The 20,724-nt window shown below is 47.5% G+C and overlaps 1 protein-coding gene across 1 annotated transcript in view; it reads left to right on the top strand.

The window, feature by feature from the left end:
• Positions 1-17,413, top strand: part of SLC37A2 (solute carrier family 37 member 2) — a 29,579-nt gene extending 12,166 nt beyond the window's left edge. Inside the window, exons 2-18 of the mRNA XM_081278795.1 lie at positions 1,098-1,179; positions 1,647-1,740; positions 1,878-1,956; positions 4,049-4,184; positions 4,613-4,689; positions 5,530-5,696; positions 6,746-6,783; positions 7,077-7,229; positions 7,546-7,636; positions 9,632-9,694; positions 10,026-10,111; positions 10,594-10,642; positions 10,810-10,883; positions 11,152-11,230; positions 11,357-11,454; positions 11,690-11,754; positions 13,474-17,413. Of these exons, the coding sequence (XP_081134921.1) occupies positions 1,098-1,179; positions 1,647-1,740; positions 1,878-1,956; positions 4,049-4,184; positions 4,613-4,689; positions 5,530-5,696; positions 6,746-6,783; positions 7,077-7,229; positions 7,546-7,636; positions 9,632-9,694; positions 10,026-10,111; positions 10,594-10,642; positions 10,810-10,883; positions 11,152-11,230; positions 11,357-11,454; positions 11,690-11,754; positions 13,474-13,489 (1,447 nt within the window). The 3' untranslated portion in view covers positions 13,490-17,413. The remainder of the gene's footprint in view (positions 1-1,097; positions 1,180-1,646; positions 1,741-1,877; positions 1,957-4,048; positions 4,185-4,612; positions 4,690-5,529; positions 5,697-6,745; positions 6,784-7,076; positions 7,230-7,545; positions 7,637-9,631; positions 9,695-10,025; positions 10,112-10,593; positions 10,643-10,809; positions 10,884-11,151; positions 11,231-11,356; positions 11,455-11,689; positions 11,755-13,473) is intronic.
• Positions 17,414-20,724: the final 3,311 nt, after the last annotated feature.

The following is a 20,724-nucleotide window of genomic DNA, read 5'->3' as shown; positions in this document are numbered from 1 at the left end:
CCCCCATTCTGAGGTCTATTTTCCACTTTCTTTCTGGTTCTCAGCAGCTGCTGACTTGGCTCAGCTGATGGCCTGCTGTCAAAGCAGACAGTGACTCAGGCAGGCACTGCAGGCTCTTCCTTCCCCAGACCCTTAGGAGAGGAAAAGGGCCTAGGCCGCAGTGGAAATTTTGATTGGTGTCTGACTGGGACTGTTCTTTCCATCCCAGGCCAGTGGATGAGATGCAAGGCAGGGGGTGGGAGAGGGCACATGGGATGTGTGTGCCACAGAGGGAAAGAATGATCTTTCTGTCCAGTGGAATGGACCAGCTTGAGACTATGAAGGAGAAGACTTGGGTTCTGTCACCAGCTGCCCCAGCTGACTCATCTCCAACTGAGGCCTGGACTGTCTGCTGTGTTCCAAGCTCAAGGCGACTATTGACCTCACTTTGAAGACAGACCCTCCTTCCTCTGCAGTTCCCTCCCACTCCTATGTTTCTGACATTTAAAAACCATCCCAGCTGGGTGTGGTAGAGCACACCTATAATCCCAGTGGCTCTAGATGCTGAGGGATCATGATTTCAAAGCAAACCTCAGTAATTTAGTGAGGCCCTGAGCAACTCAGTGAGACCCTGTCTTTAAATAAAATACAAAAAAAAAGAACTGGGAATGTGGCTCAGTGATTAAGCGCCCTTGGGTTCAATCCCCAATAAAAGCAAAAACAAAACCATCCCAGATCCCTGCCACCATCCCTGTGGCTCATACAGACACCCAGAAGGCCTTGCCTAGATTAGGCCACAGAGAAACAAAGGGGCTGGAAAGCAACAGGAGCAGGGGAGGTGCTTCCCTTTAAGGTGTGGGTGACTGGCCAGTCTATTAGAAACCTCAGGAGTCTATTAGAAACCAAGGAGATAATGCTCCCAGCAATCTGTCCTCTGCCCGGCTGTTCTGAGCCTCCCCCTGGCCTCTGCCCCTGAGAATTTGTGTCTAAAAGGGAACCTGGAGATAAAGAGTAAGTGGGGCTGAGGCCTTGGGGCTACCAGAGCAGGCACAGGCTGGAGGCAGCTCCCAGCTGGGGTTTGGCTTCCTGCTGACCCAGATGCCTGGCTTCTTCTGCAGGTTCCGTGGCTTCACCCTGCTGCTCACCTTCCTCATTTATACCTGTTATCACATGTCCAGGAAGCCAATCAGCATTGTCAAGGTGAGGCTGGGTAGTAATGGAGAATGCAGGACATGCTTGGGCCAGCAGATGTGCACTTTAATGGAGTGGTCTTGTCCTCAGGCCATTACCTGCCTCTTTCCCTTTCCCTGGTTACAGAGACCACTCCTTCCCCCTGGCAGATACCCAAAGTTAGTAGCTCTTTTTTTTCCCCCTCAGGAATATTTCCCTATGTGCTTCTTTTGAGTTTGTTCAGTTTTGGGGGTATGGATGGGATGAGAAGGCAGGGGTCCTGGGCTCTATTTGTCCTGCTTACTAGTCTGAGATAGCCACCTTTCCCTATATTCAGTCACTGTTAAGGAAGGTGCGGGCAGAAAGGAACAAGGAATCTGGGGGAGTAGGCAGTAGTGCTGGTGTGGTTGGGGTAGGAGATCCTTCTCTTCTCTAAGCTGAGTGGGGTCTGGGATGATGAGATGACCCCTGACCTATGCAGATCATTGCCTCCCCAGAGCCGTCTGCACCAGAACTGCTCGGAGCTGATCAAACCCATCAATGATACCCACAGTTTAAATGATACCTCGTGGTGCAGCTGGAGTCCATTTGGTAAAAACAGAGCATGTTGTTCTTCTCCACTCCTGTTCCCTCTTCCTCAAGAAGGGGCTACCCAGAGCCAAAAAGGGCTTCCAAGTGGCAGGGGAAGCTAAGCAGTCAACTTTTTTGTCTCTTCTGTCTGCTTTCAGATAAAGATGACTACAAGGAATTACTGGGGGCTGTGGATAATGCCTTCCTTGTGGCCTATGCCATCGGCATGTTTATCAGGTAAAGAGGGGCAGAGCCTGTGCCCATCCAGAGTGGAATGGTTCAGAACTGCAGCCTCCCCTTGTCTAACCTGGGGGCAGCAGGCTGAAGGGTGAAAGCTGTTTGCTCCCTGGGTGGGAGTGAGGCCAAGACTTGTGCATAAACCATCAGCCTCCTTTCCTCACTGTGGCCACCAAGACTGCTCCTTCACCTGGTGGACTCCCACTGTTAGCTGCCCTTTTTCCTGGAAGATTTTCAAGATGCCCCTTTTGAGTTGACTTAGCATTGGTGGGTGTGAAGCAGGGTCCCTCTGAAGATGGCCCTAGATGTGGAGATACCCAGGAAGCTCCTATCTTGTGCTGTGTCTAAAGTTAGCCCAGCAAGCATGAATCTGGCAAAACCAGTTTAGAACTCACTGATAGGAATCACAGTTGAATAAGGCAGGGTCCTGCCTTCAAAGAGCTCACAGCCTAATGGGGCGACCCAGGCATCATCTGCTAATTACAAAATGGCAAGGTGGCTCTAGGATAGAGAAGGCCATCAGGTGCTCTGGAGTTCAGAATACTTACAGAGTTCAAGCAGAGATTGGAGAAGATGGGGTTGTGGAATGCTTCTTGGAGGATATGAGCCTTGAACTAGTAAAGAGGTCATGGGCCTGGTAGCAGAGAAGGGGATCTAGGCAGAAGGCACAGCATGAGCAAAATAAGGCAAGTGAGAAAACAGGTTTTCCAGAGAGGAGATTCCAAGGAAGTAACATAAGATGGAACTAAAGGATGAGGTCATGTGCCAAAGGCCTGTGTGTCAGGTTGTGAGGAGAGAAAGTGATTGAGGATTTTTACCCCAGGTTTGTTTCAGGATAGATCAATCTGGGGGAGAAGTGAGGGAGAGCAAGATAGGTCATACCAAGGGGAGGCTTTTGCTTTTTTTTTTTTTTTTTTTTTTGGTACAAGGGATTGAACCCAGGGGATATACTTAACCACTGAACCACAACCTCAGTGCATTTTTAATCTTTTATTTTGAGACAGGGTCTCACTAAGTTGCTTAAGGCCTCATTAAGTTGCTGAGGCTGGCTTTGAACTCATGATCCTCCTGGCTCAGTCTCCTGAGCCACTGGGATTATAGGCATGTGCCACTATGCCCAGCCCAGAAAAAGCTTTGACAACAGACCAAGCTGCTGAGTGTGAGTTTCTACTGTGGTAATGAAGATGGAAGTCAGCACACTGCAGAATAATTTAAGAAGCAGAAAGAAGCTATACATGCAGTTCAGTGACAGAGCTTAGCATGTGCAAGGCCCTGGGTTCAATCTCTAGCACTGCAAACATTAAAAAAGTAGAATGGTGGGCCTCAGAGACTGAATGTGAGAGGTGGGAAGTGAGGAGAGGCAGAGTCTCCTGTGGCTCCCTGGTCTGTCTTGAGCAGCCAAGTGGGTTGGTGGTGCACTTCTCTCAGATCAGAGATCAGGCCAAGGAGCTGAGTGGTGAAAGAAGGAAGAGGAATTCAGTTCAAGTGTAGAATTTCAAATGTTTTGGGGACATCCAAGTAAAGATGTCCAGAAGGTGTCTGGATATGATCCTATAACTCTGGGGACCAGATCAGGACTGAAGATACACAGCTGGGACTATTGAGCATATAGGTGAGAGTTAAAACATAAAAGTGATGCAAGAGATTGCTCCCACAGGGAAATCATTGACAAAGAATGGCCAGCCACAGGGGAAGGAGATGAGCAACAGTGCCTTCACTGTATGGCCAGCAGTGTCAAATAAAGCAGAAGGAGTTGACTGGGTATTTGGCACATGCCTGTAATCCCAGCTACTTGAGATGGCTGAGGCAGGAGGATTGTAAATTCAAGGCTAGCCTTTTTTATTTTATCTCAAAATAAAATAAAATAGGACTGGGTATGTAGCTCAGTGATAGAGCACACTGGGTTCAATTCCCCATATTGGGGGAAAAAAAAAAAGGCAGGAGTCCAGAAAGTGGGGGCTGAGGTCAGCCTTGACATGTGATTGCACAGAGGTCATTGGTGTAAACTTTCAGTGGCTTGGGGTTAGGGGAGAAATGAGGTGGTAGTAGACATAAAGGATATTGACCATAAATCTAACTACTTCTTCTCCAGTGGAATTTTTGGGGAGCGGCTCCCCCTCCGTTATTACCTTTCAGCTGGAATGCTGCTCAGTGGCCTTTTCACCTCCCTCTTTGGCCTGGGATATTTCTGGAATATCCATGTACTCTGGTACTTTGTGCTCATCCAGGTACGAATCTCCATCTTGTCCTTGGGTCTTTGTTCCAATCACTAAAAGGACCCCAGAGGCCACTGTCCTTCCCATCTGTCCCCAGGTCACAACAGATGGAGACCTGGACTCACTCCCTGCTCCCACTTCAGTTCCCTCCATCACACTGTACACCCAACAGCCATGAATTATTAGCTCAGTAAATCTGCCCTGAACACAGCACTGAGATCTCTTCAGAAGGCATGAGAGGCTTGGTCTCTGCTCAGTCTTGAGCTAGAGGAGAAATCAGCTCATGACATTGGGGTGTGGGTGGACAGGCATGTGAGGGAAGGGCAAGGTTTGTAGTGTAGGGTGTGGAAGGCCCCTCAGCGTCACATTGAACTTCCTCCACCCAGGGCTGTGGAGCATGGCCCAGGCTTGTTCTCACCCTCCATCCTCTCTCCCTACAGATCTGTAATGGACTTGTCCAGACCACAGGCTGGCCCTCAGTGGTGGCTTGTGTCGGCAACTGGTTCGGGAAGGGGAAGTGAGTATGATGAAGGAGGAGGGTGGGAAGGACCTTGAGGGCTGGGACTACTGAGATGATCACTCACGGCCCTCTGGTGTAAACTCAGGGGAAAGAGTAGAGAGTGCCTCCTCCGGTTGGTTGATGTCCACAGGCTGAGACACAAATGTTTCCATGGGAGCAGTGCTATTTTTGTCATCCATGAGGATTTAACCCATAGTTAAGGCAACCTTATTTATACTTTTTCTCAAAAAGAATGAATTTCCATTTTGAAAGAAGACAAAAAGAGGTCTATAAAAACTGGTTTTGCTATCTTGAAAAAAAAAAAAGAAGAAAGAAAAAGAAAAAGTTGCCTTTGAGCAAGATTTCTCACCCTCAGAGCTATTGATATTTTGGGTTGTTCAATTCTTGGTCATTGGGTGCTTATTAGACGGTGCGTACTGCATGCTTGGCATCTTCCCACTAGGTACCAGGAGCAAACCCTGAATTATGACACCCTCAAATTTCTAGATGTTATCAGATGTTCTGGGGGGGCACAATTGCCCCCCAGTTGAGGACCTCTGCTTTAGAGTAAGATTATGGTGCAGCAAAAGGGAAGCAAGAGTGGGGGCTCCACACTCTCTGTGTGGTGAGAGCTCTCACCTGTGCTTGCTCAGGGTGCTGGCAAAGAGGGGTGGAGCCCAGACCAGTTGCCTACTTGGCGACAGCCCAGCCCTCCTCCTCCTCACTGACTGTGTCTCTGGGGTTTTGCAAGTCTAGGAGGCTTGGGCACTTCCTAGAGGCTGTGGGCAGCCAGACTTACATCTTGGCCAGGGTCATTACTTTCTCTACATTTCTCCCCTTTCCTTCCCTCCCCTGCAGGCGGGGGTTCATCATGGGCATCTGGAATTCCCATACGTCTGTGGGCAACATCCTGGGCTCCCTGATCGCCGGCATCTGGGTGAACCAAGAGTGGGGTCTGTCATTTATTGTGCCTGGTGTCATCACAGCTATCATGGGCATTATCACCTTCCTCTTCCTCATTGAATGTGAGTGGACCCCACAGACCCCACTAGTGAGCCTCCCAGTTCTCTGTTTCTGGGAGAAGGCAGTAGATACACTGGAAAGATTGCTGGGCATGGGGTTGGAGGATCAGCTGTGTGTTGCTGAGACTCAATTTTCTCATTTGCAAAATAATAATAATATCTACTCCCTGGAATGTCTGAAGGAGTAAAGAAGTTACAATGTAGTTAAAATGTCTGGTTTTTCTGGGCACAGTGGTGTATGCCTGTAATCCCAGCAATTTGGGAGGCTGAGAATCACAAGTTCAATCAGTCTCAGCAATTCACTGAAATCCTCAGCAATTTAGCAAGACCCTGTCTCAAAATAATTAAAAAGGGTTGAGGATGTAGCTTGGTGCTAAAGTGCCCCTGCGTTCAATACCCACTACCACACACACAAAGAGCTTGGCCTGTAGCAGCCCAGTCAACACTGGTTAGCTCTGAGAGGTGTGGGAAGGGGCAGGTGTGGTTGAAGGGCCATGCTCACAGAACCTAATCTCTTTCATTTGGTACATTTGACTGTTGTCTTCCCCAGTTTCTTTTCCTTTTTTTTTTTTTTTTTTTTTTTTTGAGAGGGGAAGGGGAGGTACAAGGGATTGAACTCAGGGGCAATTGACCACTGAACCCCATCCCCAGCCCTATTTTATATTTTATTTAGAGACAGGGTCTCACTGAGTTGTTTAGCATCTCACTTTTGCTGAGGCTGGCTTTGAACTCACCATCCTCCTGCCTCAGCCTCCTGAGCCACTGGGGTTACAAATTTGCACCACTGTGCCTGGTGTTTTCCCCATTTTCTGACATCTTGTGAAGCCTTGTGAGTTGGCAAGACTGGGTTTATAGCCACTTTGTAGTCCAAGAGGCAGTAGTGACATGGTAATTAGGAGAGCCAGGCCTAGAAAACTGGCCTCCTGAAGCCCAGTGCCCATTCCGTCATGGAGGGGAGACCACACAGGAGATGGTATAGCCAGCTTCCTGTACCAGCTGTAAAGTGAAAGCTGGCCTGTAGGAAGCTTCTTAGAAGATTTTTTTTTTTCCAGACCCAGAAGATGTGGACTGTGCCCCTCCACAGCATCATGTGAGTGTGACCCCTCCCAGCTCTATCCCTGCCTTCCCTCCCCATGACTGGGGCTGGACCAAGGAAGATCTGGGAGTTGGAGGAGGGAGTTGTGCCCCTCCCCCGCTGCCATTGACTTCACAGACCCAGTATTAGGCCATTGGACTAACTGGCTAAAAACCCAGTGGGCCTGGCAGAGTCAGTCCTGTCCAAGAAAGAGATGCACACCTCCTCCTGTTCACCTGGGCCACACTCTAGCTGGGTAAGGGGGTATATGGACCAGCTTTCAGTGAGGGTTCTTCTCTTCTGCACAGGATGGGTCAGACAAGGACCAGGACAACCCTGAGGACCCTGAAAACAGTCCCTACCCTAATAGGGAGACCAACCAGGAGACTGTGACCAGCTGCTCCAAGGAACCATGCGCTGAGCCTGTGGCCATCAGCTTCCTGGGGGCACTCAAAATCCCAGTGAGAAGTTTGTGGAATGAAGGGAGAGAGGGATTTTCTAGATTTTTCCACTGAATATCAGAAGATGGGATGGGGGGTGACTAATGATTTCCAGAATTTCCTTATGAGGTGGAGGGGAAGTAGTAGGCTTGGGGAGGGTGGTCTGGGAGACTTGACACAGCATGGAGCAGCAGGCATGTTGCTTCCTTCGGGATTAGGTGTGGGTATGAGTTTGCTTTGTGGAAGGTGATAAACAGTCCCAGGGTAGTGCTGAGCCACCACCAGATGGAGGATCTCTTGGACCCTGTTCCATTGTGACCTTCTTTATGCTCCCCAGGGTGTGATCGAGTTCTCTTTCTGTCTGCTCTTCGCCAAGCTGGTCAGTTACACCTTCCTCTACTGGCTGCCACTTTACATCTTCAATGTGGGTAAGTCCAAGGGACAGAAGGGCTAAGAGCAAGAGATCTCCAAGGAGAGCAAGGCTACTTCTGGTGGGGGAGGAAGCCACTGCGGCACTGTGTGAGACTCCAGTGTGCTGAGCTTCAACTAGGGCATGAGGAGATTTATTTAATTTTTTGTTTAAGTGGGAAGCTCTGTACATTATACCTAGACCCTGAGTCCAGCTGAGTTCACCCTGACTCCAAAGATCTGTTCTACCATCCTCCCTTGTCTTCCTCAGCCTGAGAGTAAGAAAAACACCCCACTCCAGGCTGCTTGGCTCACAGGTGGGTGGAGCTGGGTGCTGGAAAGGTCTACCATGAGTGCTTCCCCAGCCCAAAGAAGAGGCCTGCTGCCTGGCAGTAACCACAGGGCCCTTCTTCTTTCTTCTTTCTTCTTTCTTCTTTTTTCCTTCTTCCTTCTTCCTTCTTCCTTCTTCTTCTTCTTCTTCTTCTTCTTCTTCTTCTTCTTCTTCTTCTTCTTCCTCTTCCTCTTCCTCCTCCTCCTCCTTCCTCCTCCTCCTCCTCCCTCCTCCTCCTCCTCCCTCCTCCTCCTCCTCCCTCCTCCTCCTCCTCCCTCCTCCTCCTCCTCCCTCCTCCTCCCTCCTCCTCCTCCTCCCTCCTCCTCCTCCTCCCTCCTCCTCCTCCTCCCTCCTCCTCCTCCTCCTTCCTCCTCCTTCCTCCTCCTCCTCCTTCCTCCTCCTCCTTACTCCTCCTCCTTCCTCCTCCTCCTCCTTCCTCCTCCTTCTTCCTCCTTCCTCCCTCCTTCCTCCCTCCTTCCTCCCTCCTTCTCCTCCTTCTTCTCCTTCTTCTCCTTCTTCTTCTTTTCGATGGGCCTTTATTTTGCTTATTTATTTATATTCAGAGCTGAGAACTGAACCCAGTGCCTCACACATGCCAGACAAGCACTCTACCACTGAGCCACAACCCTGGCCCCAAGGGCCCTTCTTCTATGGGTCTTATGCTTTTGTATTGAGTTCTGTTGGTCTGCTTTGGGGGAGCTACCCCATATCATGGGATACTTTTCCCTTCCCCTGCTCAGGGATGTACAGATGAAGAGAGATCACTTGTGATATTGAAAAAAGAGTGTTTGATGTCCCCTTGACCTGGGCCTCTGCTTTTCCTTGAGAGGGAGGTCTCTATCTAGCATGCTTCACTTTCCCAGACCCTGGGAGCCTCAAAACTCTACCTCTCACTCAGGACCTCTCACCCAAGGCTGCTCGACTCCCTCAGCCCTGGGGAGGGATGATGTTGCCCACAAATGTTACCACATTTGTGCTTGCTCTGAATAGGAGTCCTTGTGGATTAGTCATGGCCAGATCTCAAGCTGCATCTTTCCCTTTAGCTCTACATTAGAGACCCCTCTTGGTAATACTGGTAGAGTTCTGGGGCAGTTTTGTGGACACTGTGACTCTTTGTTTTAAGGGCTTGGCTCTGACTTCAGAATATGAGTCAACATTGGGGGAAGGCTACAAGTCAAGCTTCTGGACATTCCTTTTTCTAAGCCTAGAACCAAGGCCTGGGCCCAAGTTCCCCATTTCCCTGCAAGTCTTCTTCTTGCTCTTTGCATTAGTAGAGCCCTAAGGTGGCTGGGAAGGGCACTTAGCGGAACCTGCTGTTAGGTCAGGAGTGGAACAGGGCAAGTGGCTGATTGGGCTGAGGCTCAGTGAGAGTGACTGCACTCCTGGGGGAAAGATGGCTCTTGGGGTGGGGTTCTAAGGACCCAGATCCAGCTTTGTGAGACAGGTCTATTCTAAGAGGTTAAAGTCATCCTCCAGGGGAGAAGGGCAGTGCAGGACTGAAAACCAGAAAGACTATGTCCCAAACTGCTGCAAAGCCACTCTGTAGCCCTGGCAAATCACTGTGCCATGAGCTCTCAGCTGGAAGATGGGGCTGGATCAGGGCCCTGTAGGGATTATTCTGCAGCACGCAGAATGCTTGCCCTGAACCCCTGGGTGTCTGACCATGTATTTGTGTTTTCTAAAGCTCACTTTGGTGCCAAGGAGGCTGGGGACCTGTCTACGCTCTTTGATGTTGGTGGCATCATAGGTGAGGCCCTGACCTGCTCTACCAGTGGGCTTCCCTGATTCTCCTTAGGGGTAAAGAAAGAAGAAGTAGGTCCAATGGGCTGTGCCTGGGCAGGTGGCTCTAGAGAACGGTCTTCTCTGCTCCTGCAGGGCTGGATAGGCTTAAGAAAGATGGCTTGTGTGGTTTCTCATAGTAATGGGTGCCAGGGAGGGATGTGGAGGAAGACGCTCTGCTGGTCCTTGATGTCAGGTACAGGCCAAAGCTGAGTAGGGCAATGGGGGGAAGCTGGGCAGCAGGCAAGGGGATGGCGTCCTCCTGTCGGAGGGCAGTGTGTGAGTGGTGTGTGTTCCAGGTGGCATCATGGCAGGGCTCATCTCTGACTACACCAACGGCAGGGCCACCACTTGCTGCATCATGCTGATCTTGGCTGCCCCCATGGTGCGTATAACCTCAAGGGCCAAGTGCCTATGAGCAGATGTCACAGGCCTCTGACCTGTGTGCCCATCTCTACATTTATACATACAGCTGTCTCTTGCACATGTGAGTGTACTCCCTGTGCACACCTGGGAGGAGAAGAAGTGAGGGTCAGAAGAATCAGGCCCCTGGGAAAGAGACCAGGACTGGGAATTTTGGAAAGGGATTAATGATTATTTGACCTTGGAAGAGAAGAAGGAGACCAGCTACGAAACTTCTTGACCAAGAAAAAGGAAAGAGATTGAGGTTAGATAGGAGAGAAGGCTTTTTAGGAAAAAAAGTCATGTTTTAGATCTTCCATCCCTGGGTTGCTTAAAGACCTGAGAAGTCTGGGTGTGAGAGGGAGGAGGAATAAGGTGACATCTGGTGTTCCAGATCAGGAAAGGGCTGTTCTAGCCCATCCAGGGGAACCTGGATGTGACTCTGCCTCCCTCCTCCTCTCACAGATGTTCCTGTACAATTACATTGGCCAGAATGGGATTGTCAGCTCCATAGGTGAGTGGGCATTGCAAGTTCTGTTAGGCCACAGAGAAGTCCCTGCTTTGGGAGCCCCATGATGCTGGTGTGGGGGTATGAAGGGTAAGAGCTAGGAGGCCTGAGACCTCGAGGTGTCATCTACTTTGGGACTCACTTCTAACTGCACCATTTCTGCTGCTGTCCAGTGATGCTGATTATTTGCGGGATGCTGGTCAATGGCCCTTATGCACTTATCACCACAGCGGTCTCTGCTGATCTGGTAAGCAGGCCACCCCCAACCCAGTGCACCAAGGACCACTCTGGGGACTTGGTCAGGGCTTCTCTCTCCATGGCCACTTTCCCATATCCCTTTTCCCATCTCCTGTCCTACAGGGACAAGATCCTTAAAGTCCTTGAGAACCCAGCACAGATCCCTTTCCTCAACATCCAAGCCCTAGTCACTACACTCCCCAGTGAGCCTCCCCCTGTCCTGGTCCTACTCAGTGCTGCTACTTAGCTCAGTCCTTCCACTCTGCTTCTCTCCTCAGGGCACTCACAAGAGCCTGAAGGGCAATGCTAAGGCCCTCTCCACTGTCTCAGCCATCATCGATGGCACGGGCTCCATAGGTCTGTGATGTTAATTTGGCTTTTGGCAGCTGGACCAAGCCCTGTCTTGGACAGACTGCTTGTTGGATTACCCTCAGGTGGACAGGGAAGGTGAGGCCTACTTCTCATGAGGCTATGCTTTGATAGGTGCTGCTCTGGGGCCCTTGCTGGCTGGACTCATTTCCCCCACAGGCTGGAACAATGTCTTCTACATGCTCATCTCTGCTGACATCCTGGCCTGCTTGGTAAGCATTGTTGGGATACACCAAGGGGTATCAGAAGGGTTTTTTTGTCTCCACAGGTTGGAACCCTGTACTGGGGGTTCTAGGGCAACAAGAGCAGCAGTTCTTTGCTCAGAACTACTTTGCAAATGGGGGTGACTCCTTTCTCTGCTGCCAATGCATTGGTCAACTGACCCGGGGAGCTATGTACTGATGCTCACGGTGCCCCCCTTCCCTCTGTGCCTTGGACTCCCCACAGTTGCTCTGTCGGTTGGTGTACAAAGAGATCCTGGCTTGGAAGTCATCCCTGAGCAAAGGCAGAGGGTGAGTCCTCCTAACAGTGGAAGCCCCACTTCTCCCGACCTCATTCTTTAGGCAACCCACCTGGTGCTCAGTTACTCTACACCCATTCTGAAGCTAGACCAGCCCAGACCTCAAGAACGCTGAGCCAGCCCCTCCATGAAGTGCTGTGTGAACCCCTGCCCCACCCCAGACCCACTAACCTGTCCTCTGTTGTCCCCATGTGTCTCTGTAGCTCTAGTCTGGCCCTAACCCATCCGCGATAGTATTTTCCTCAAGTCCCACAACTTTTGTGAGTATTTTCTTCAAGTCTGCGATTAATGTGCCACTAGAACATGGGCTGCATGCAAATCCTCTCCCTTCCAATGTGATTTTTTCTTTTCTGACTTTCTCTTTTTTTCCTGGGAGCCAGGTCCAAAGATAACCTGGACAGAGCATGGTGCTTGGAAAATGTTTCCCAAGGGGTCTGAGATGCTACTGAGGATGGCAGCCTCTTCCCTGAGGGACAGCATTAGGGGCATCCTCTAGGACAGAGGGGGCAGAGATGGGAAATCATTTTCCCTCTGAACTTAGGCCTATCCATATGTGCTTCCTGAAGTTCAGAAACAGAGGTCATCTGGTCCCTCTGTCCAGGGTGTGCAGAAAAAAGCAACTACCAATCAGAGGCTCTGAAACAAAATTTGAATCAATCATCCGTTGGTAACCTGGTGTGCTGTCTGCCTGATGTCCAGTGGTGGTGGTTGTAGGGGTGGCAGGAATAGGTTAGTGGCTGAGGCAGGGGCTGGTCAGAGGCTGACACTGTCTGCTGGTGCTGGTGGTTGGACAACTTTCCCTGTGGCTTTTTTGGCTCTCTTTCTGAGCAAGAGCCTCTTGCTCATGAGAAACTGGTTGGAGCCTAGACCAGGGTTGGATATGAGGAAGAGCCCCCTGAGGTCATGGTAACCCACACAGTATCCTGGAAACATTTCTGAGAAACACTTCTGCTTTAGAAAGGCATCACACAAGGAGAAAAACTGAGATCAGGAAGCAAACTACAGTTTGCAGGAAGCATTCACAGGGTTTGTCCTGCTCTGGAGGAGGGGAGCAGGGAGTTAGATAGCTTGATTCAGCTCCTTCCACCTGTATTCCTTAGGCCAGGTTTGAGGAGGGGAAAGGGAAAAGAAGGAATATTTAGTGAGCATTGCTGTGTGCCTGAAATGGAGTTGAGCTTTAGATATAGTAGCTCGCCTCTCAACCATACCAAAACAGGTAGTATCATTTAGAATGAGGACCCAGTTCTGGAACAACCTAAGAAGGACCCAGATCTGTAGGGGTTTGTTTTGTGCATTGCTGCCTTTCCAAGCTAGTCCTTCTCCGTGGAAGGCATGTGTGGGTGTGTAATAATTTACTGGAGTGGAGAGAGCACTGGGCTGGGAATGTTGAGTCCCTGGACAGTCCTGCATTCTCTTCTCACTGATCTCTAAGATTGTGGGCACTCCCTCAGATTTCCTGAATCCTTATGCAAAAATGGGGATGCTTATCTCTAAATACAGGCAAGGATGACCTGAGGTTGAGGCAAGATGAGATTTGTGATATTGCTCTGTAAAGCTGTCAAATGTGGCATAAACATTGTGAGGTTTTCTCCATATTATTCCCTGCCCTAGAGGTAAAAGGGAGCCCTAATTCCAGGGAACAGAGATGAAAGGCAGGAGCTTATTAAGTTGTATCTCACTTTCTCTTCCATTTTCACTTTTCTTCATACAGGTATAAAGAAATATGAAGCCTCGATTGGAAAAGAAGTGTGGAGGGTCCCTGTTGGGTCCCCAAAGCACTCCACATGGGCAAGACAATGGAAATTTCTACTGACAGGTGAGGCAAAGCCTCCTGATCCAACACCAGCCGACTCAGCCCAGCCTAGCCCAACCCATGAAGCTGCTAAGGGTACAGAAAATTCTCTGTGGGAAGGGACTGCCAAGCCAAGGACATAAAAGGCTCAAGGACTGAGCTCTGAGAGCTGCAAGCAGAAGGGATGGGATCAGAGCAGGAGGGAAGGACATGCAGACTACTGCTTATTCAGATTCCATGACTGAAGGCAAAGACTATAGGACCAAGGCCTGGAAAAGGTGTCTCTTCTTCGCATGTTCAATTCTCATTTCTGTAATCACCCAGTTCCTATAGGAATCATCGCTCCCGTTTCATAGGTGCCCAGCCTCTCTTTGTCTCTTTGTCCACAAATCAGTCTTCTCTGTGTATTTCCCCAAGTTGGGTCCTCTTATTCTACCCCCATTTGATCCTGTTGATAACTTCTTAGGCCATTTTGATTAAAGCTTATGGCTGTTCTTCCAGGGCCAAGACTATGGTAGGGCAAGAGAGCTGCCTCAGTAAGGGGGCACTTACTCTTGGGCTTGTGTGTGTGCCCATCCTGACAGCTGAATGCCTCTTTGCCTCACCCTGGTCCTTAGCCCTTGATGATGCCTCAGTGGACAATGATATCAGTGTCAGTGTTATGGGAACTGATGGGGTGAGGCACGACTGAGAATCCTAGCATGTGTGGTACATGCTTTGAGAATGCCAGTGGGTACTGAGTGCGTACTATACACCAGCTCTATCATAGGAATGAAGTAGCCAATGCACAGTCGAAAAGGATTCTCACCACTAGCACAAGTACCAGGATGACAAGAAATGAGGGTGCTGCTGGTTCTTTTGAGCAGCTGCTAACGTGCTGTTGCTTGGAGCTGTCAGCAGCCCCCTTCTATCTAGTGTTCTGATGTGCCTGCTTCTATACCAGGTCCTGGGTGTGACATGCCAGGCTGACTTCTGGCATTTTCAACTGACTTCTATAGCTACCCATCAGTACTAATATAGATTTCCTTTGCCAGCTGTGCTGTGCTAATCCTTGATAGGTCCTGGCCCAGCAGCAGCAAGCAGGGTTCACAGGGTTTGTTGAACTAGGGTCCCAGGAGCACACATTTGGTGTGCATTCATGGAGGGCATGCTAATGACATTGATGACTTTCGGAACATGATGGAAGCCTCCAGCCTCATAGAAGATACAGCCATTGTATTTACTGGGATACTGGGTGGGCTGGTGCAGTACCCTGGATACACAGGTTAAAATAAGTTGTGTTTGCTACAGTGGTAACACCTAGGGGAGTCTCATGTGCTTGATACACACTTTGGCTCTGGAAGGAGTCAGTCAGAGATCTCTAAGTCTTCAGAGCCTACAGGGGCAGGACCTATGATATATGGCTTTATGTTCAGAATTTATGATTACTTCTCACAAGACCGGAAAGATTTATCTGACTTTAACACCTAGGAGGGATAGGCTTAAAGAGAAGCTGTGTTACTTCTAAGAGCCACTAGATGGTGATACAATCCTGTGGTAGAGCCCAGCATGGGCAGGTGTTGCAGCCCTGCTTCCTGGAAGGGAGAGTGCAGAGGTTTCCTTACTGGCCCTCTATGCTGGGGATGATGGTCAGGGGAGAGGGTATGGCTCTTCTGGAGGTCTTCTCTTCCCTTCCTTCACTGTTAACTAGCTTTACACCTATTTCCTCTTCTAGAAAATGGTAATAACATTCCCTACCTCACAGGAGTGGTGTGGAAAGGAGATCATGCCCTTAAGGAACTTGTCTCATCAGGGATAATATAAGGGATATGAATAGGCTTATAAATGATACAAGCCTCCCGCTGCCACTTGCAGCATTTTATCACCTCTGCTCTCATCCATCCTCTTCCCCAATCTGCTGCATAGCACTGGTGTCTGTCATAAATGGATGCCATGCTGCTCTACTAAGGCTAAACTCCCACAGGACAAAGGAGTGAAGAAAGAAAATGACAGCCCACCTGTCACGTTTCTAAGCTTGTCCCTTCCTGCCCACCTCTCACTATTTGCAGCAACTGAATCAGTTGAGCATCTGCCTGTTTAGCCAACAACTCTTAAGGCGATCTGAAGGGAGGCTCCAGCACTAGGATCTCTGGGAAATGAACAAGACATATCAGCTCCTCTCAGCAGATAAGTCTGGCACTGGAGAGAAGCAAGAAACACTGTGGGGCTCAGAGCATGGCCTTGGAAATGAGGGCTTGGGATGTGGCTGGGCAGTTGGGGAAAGCTCCAAAAGCTGGGGGTTCCACAGTGCTGAGATCTGCCCCTTGGCACTCACCATTAGGGCCAGGCTGCCCGCCCTCCTCAGCTCTGGGCATTGGCTGTTCACTAGAGGCCTGGTACCTGCCTTCTCTCTGGGCCTCTGCACTCACACGGGGCTAATGCAGGAGCATTACGTTAATTAGTTATTCATTTAATTTAACTTCACATTTGGTCTCAATTAAGCTTAAAATGTTCTTCCTCGTAGATGCTACAATAGCACTTGTAATTAAAAAGCAATAATTCTTTGCGTTTCTCCTTTAGAGATCCATTGGGAGGTTGGCTAGTGTGTGTGGGACTAGTGTTGGTGGAGGGGTGTTGGGGGAGGAGGAGGTGAGAAGCAATGGAAAGAAAGGGAAAGAAGCTCTCAATAGAGCTTAGCATTATGAAGCTGCCATGAAGACTAGTAATTGGGAGGAGAAACTCAACATGCCATGGGGATCTGGGATTGAGGTGTAGAGAGTGGCTGCAGAGAACCCTAGGAAGTGGATAAAACAACAGATCTTGCACATAAGGTTGTGGGAATGAGGAGAGGGCCAATGGAGTGTAGGAGACATTCCTGATAGCTGGAAGATGGGACCATATATTCCATAGTAGGTAGATAGAATGTGTTCCCTCCCCACAAGAGATGTCTGTATCCTAATTCCCAAAACCAGTAAATATGTCACTTTACCTGACAGATGTGATTAAAAATGTGGAGGCACTACCCCACCTTGCTAGGTGGGCCCATGTAACCACAGGCCTCCTTATAAATGAGAGAGAGAAGCAGGAGTGTCAGCTGGAAGATGTTATCCTGCTGGCTTCGAAGACTGAGAAAGCATCCAATGGCCAGGGAATGTGGGCAACTAAGAGAAGCTGGAAAAGGCAGGGAAATGTATTTCCCCCTAGAGTCTTCAAAGTCTTGTCTTTAGCTCCATGAAACCCATTTCTGACTTCTAATCTCCAAAACCGTAAGATAATAAATTTGTACTATTTTAAATCATTGAGTTTGTGATAATCTGTCACAGCTGCAGTAGAAAACTAATGAAGATTCTTTATAAAATTGAAGATGATCAATTTAAAGACAGGAAGACAAAAGAAATCCCCAGCTTTGCTGGGGTTGTGGCTCAGCGGTAGAGGGCTCGCCTAGCACATTCAAGGCCCTGGGTTCAATCCTCAGAACCACATTAAAATAAATAAATAAAATAAAGGTATTGTGTCCAACTACAAAAAAATAAATATTAAAAAGAAAAGAAATCCCCAGCTTAAAAACAAGCAGAGGGCTTGGCTATGTAACATTTACGCACAGTGTCCTTTACATTCGTCTTGAAAACTTCATCTACTAGCTGCTCAGTTGTTTAGTATTTCTGAGCGAGGAGGAAGCCTCAGCCTAATAGAGTGAGACATTCCCAAAATGCAAGGTTGACCAGTGAAGTTGTCTCTGAGGTCCCATGTGTCTTTTAACTGCTCTGCCCCAGACTGTTGCCAAACTCCTAAGATTCTGGATTTTCCACCACACTCAGCTGCTTTTCCTTGGTGTTTTTATCAAGTAGATTTGCATTGCCTGACCCTGGTTCCTTTTCCTGTTCTCATTTTATGGAGCAACATAGCATAATAGGAAGGAGTTAAAAGTTTAAACACTAAGTCAAACTGCCTGACTTCAAATCCTGATTCATGGTTACTCCTGAGTGATCTTGAGCCAACTCCCTCACCAGTCTGTGCCTGTTCCCCACCTGTGAAATGGGGACATTTAAGAGGACCTACTCATAGGGCTGGTACATGATGACATAAGTTAGTACTTACAATGCACTTAGAAAAATGCCTAGCACATTTACTAATCTAATAAAAAATGTGATTTCAGCATGTCAAATGCACGTATTTCCAAGATTTGGGATGGATCTAGAGATTAAAGGTTGAACTCTATGAACTATAAAATCCCTTCCAGTCCTGAATTTTTATGCGCCTATGAGGATAATCAACACTTTTCCAGATTTGTTCCCATATGGTTCTGATTCTCACATCTGGAAATTTGTTTCTATGCAATAACAGCCAAACACTTAAAGACTTAAGCCAAGGAGTTAAAATAAAATGTTTGTTATTTATACTATCAATGTTAATTAGCATTCTTTAATGGAACTTTTAACCTTTGGACATGATTTAGGGAAATGGCAGGTACAGATAACTATAGTATCAACCAGTGTAAAAATAAGGAGTTGTTTGAAAGCCAAAAATGATATTTAAAATGAGAAATGAATAGTTAGGAACCCAGTGGGAGGTTGGGCTAGTGTGTCAAGTTTGGGTGCCACTACTAACTAGCTGCGAAACGTTTAAAATCCTTTTTCTGCGAAACGTTTAAAATCCTTTTTCCTCTTTGCTCGTTTCTCATCTGTAAAGTAACAGCAGCAGGTTCTTTACAGATTGAAAATAAAATACAAATGCTTCACTATAGCAGCAATGAAGTAGAGTGATAGCAAAGTCGATGTCTTAAAGAACAAAAAGAAATGGATTACTTTGTTAGAATTAAAACATTTAAAAATAACTGGAATACCTCCATCCTGAGATCAAGTTAGGAAAACAGCCCAAACACCTCAGAGCTGGTGCTTTGATTGAATTACTCCACCAGGACCACTACTTTATGCCCAACAGACATTGGATCAGTGTTGACCAATGGCAATATGTGTGGTATGTGTGAAGGAATGGTTATGCCTAGTCCCTGAATAACAATACAGTACTGCTGATGCAGTCTTAACATTAAACATCTGATACCCTGTATCAAAAGAGTGCTAGTTTTACTTCCATTTTTATAAGGGACAAGTTTAAGGAACTTAATTACCCAGTGTGTTTTGCTGGCTTGAGAAACTTCTAAAACATAACACACAGTGCCACCTAATGGAATGAACAAACATCTCTACTGTAGGAGCACAGGGGTGTCGTGGACAATATGGAAACAAGTGCATTTGAATGCGGAAATCACAATTTTTATTAGATTAGTAAATGTGCTAGGCATTTTTCTAAGTGCATTGTAAGTACTAACTTATGTCATCATGTATCAGCTCTATGAGTAGGTCCTCTTAAATGTCCCCATTTCACAAGTGGGGAACAGGCACAGACTGATGAGGCTCAAGATCATTCAGGAATAACCAGGAATCGGGATTTGAAGTCAGGCAGTTTGATTTAGTATTTAAACTCTTAAAACTTGTCAGGATTCAATTCTGAAAGGCTATGAAATAACCTGTTTTCTCTCCCTTCCCACCTTCCAAACAGTGGGGAATCACTGCGGTCTCTGGACAGAGACCAGAACAGCATAACCTGCCCTAAGGCCACTGATCAGAGACCAGTTAATGAGCACTAAAAATGATTTATTTTGGTATTTAAGGGATGAGCTCTGAGCCCTGCTTCCAGGAGGCCATGAATATAAGGGGTGCCATATGAGACACTGATGATAGGGGCACCCCAATGCTAAAGTCTGAAATTCATTGTGCGCTCTCAGCCTTCCACTTCTGGGACTAAACTTGTGGTGGTTTTTTATTTTGTTTTGTTTTTAGGGTTAGACATGAATACCTTGGGTATGCAGGGAGAAAGTAATGTATCATTCATTTCACCATAGCTGGCAATTACAGACTACAGAAGGCAGGCCTAGCTGAAATACACTTTGCACACACACACACAAAGAGAAGGTGGCAAATGGAGCAGTCAATGTTCCTCTTGTGTGGGCTTGACTTTGCTGCAAACAGGCCTAGGAGTCTGCCACACCTGGGTTTGCACACTGGATGTTGTGTGAAGCTCAAATGAGTCAGTTAATCTCTTTAAGCTTCAGATTTTTTTCTACTTTAAAATGGGGATGGCTGGGCATGGTAATGCCTGCCTGTAATTCTAGTAACTCTGGAAGCTGAGGAGGGAGGATCACAAGTTCAAGGCCAGTCAGCAATTTAGTAAGAACCTGTCTTAAAATAAAATTTTTAAAAAAAGAATTGGAGATGTAGCTCAGTGGTAGAACACCCCTGGATTCAATCCCCAGTACAACAACAACAACAAAAAGTGGGGGGTGATGATGACAGATTGTTGTAAAACTTAAATAAACTTCAAAGGTATTAGCAGACCACTGGCATATAACACATACCTAATCAATCTTTCCAACTTGTTCTCTTGGGTCTTCATTTTAAGCCAGAAGACCATTTTCTAAACAGATCTAGGGTGTCAGGATGATACTTCCTAAAGTGACCCTCCAATTAGGCACAAATTTTACTTGGTCAGGGAGATCAGGCACGTATAAAGTTATAATCTAATGCTGATAATATATGTTCCTGATTAGGGTTGAAGAAAGAGTTACAAAGATGGGGAGAGAGTACCACAACCTAAAATGGCCTGTTAAGATAATGTTAAAGCACACAGAGGGACCATATCCTGGAAAAGAACCTACAGATATATGGTAGGAGTATAGTCTACCAACATTTCCCTACCTGTCCTCTAATTTCCAAACAAGTTTGAAATATAAAAATACTACCTTACAGATTGAAAATAAAATACAAATGCTTCACTACATGGCCAAGAGTTTGAAGTGAAAGTCAGCCCCTTGGTGGTTGTTTATTGCTTTATTAGAGCAGAGGAAAGTAATACCCATTGCTTTTATAGGCTTCTGTGAAATTATATGCATAGGGTGGTCAATAACCAACATCTAAATTAGTCTTCCAAATTATCACATTAAAGTAACCTCTGTGTTTAAGTGCTTTTACTTTGCAAATAACTACAACTTTTTTTTCTTTTTTGGTATTGGGAACTGAACCCAGGAGCACTCTATCACTGAGTTATACTCCCAGCCTTTCTTGAAACTTTTTGAGACAGGGTCTCACTAAGTTGCTCAGGTTAGCCTCAAACTTGCAATTCTCCTGCTTCAGC

This window comes from Spermophilus citellus (genome assembly GCF_964194105.1).
Source record: "Spermophilus citellus genome assembly, chromosome: 2".
NCBI classification, from domain to species: domain Eukaryota; kingdom Metazoa; phylum Chordata; class Mammalia; order Rodentia; family Sciuridae; genus Spermophilus; species Spermophilus citellus.
The sequence above is the reverse complement of the archived record's forward strand: the minus strand, read 5'-3'. Positions and strand labels throughout refer to the sequence as shown.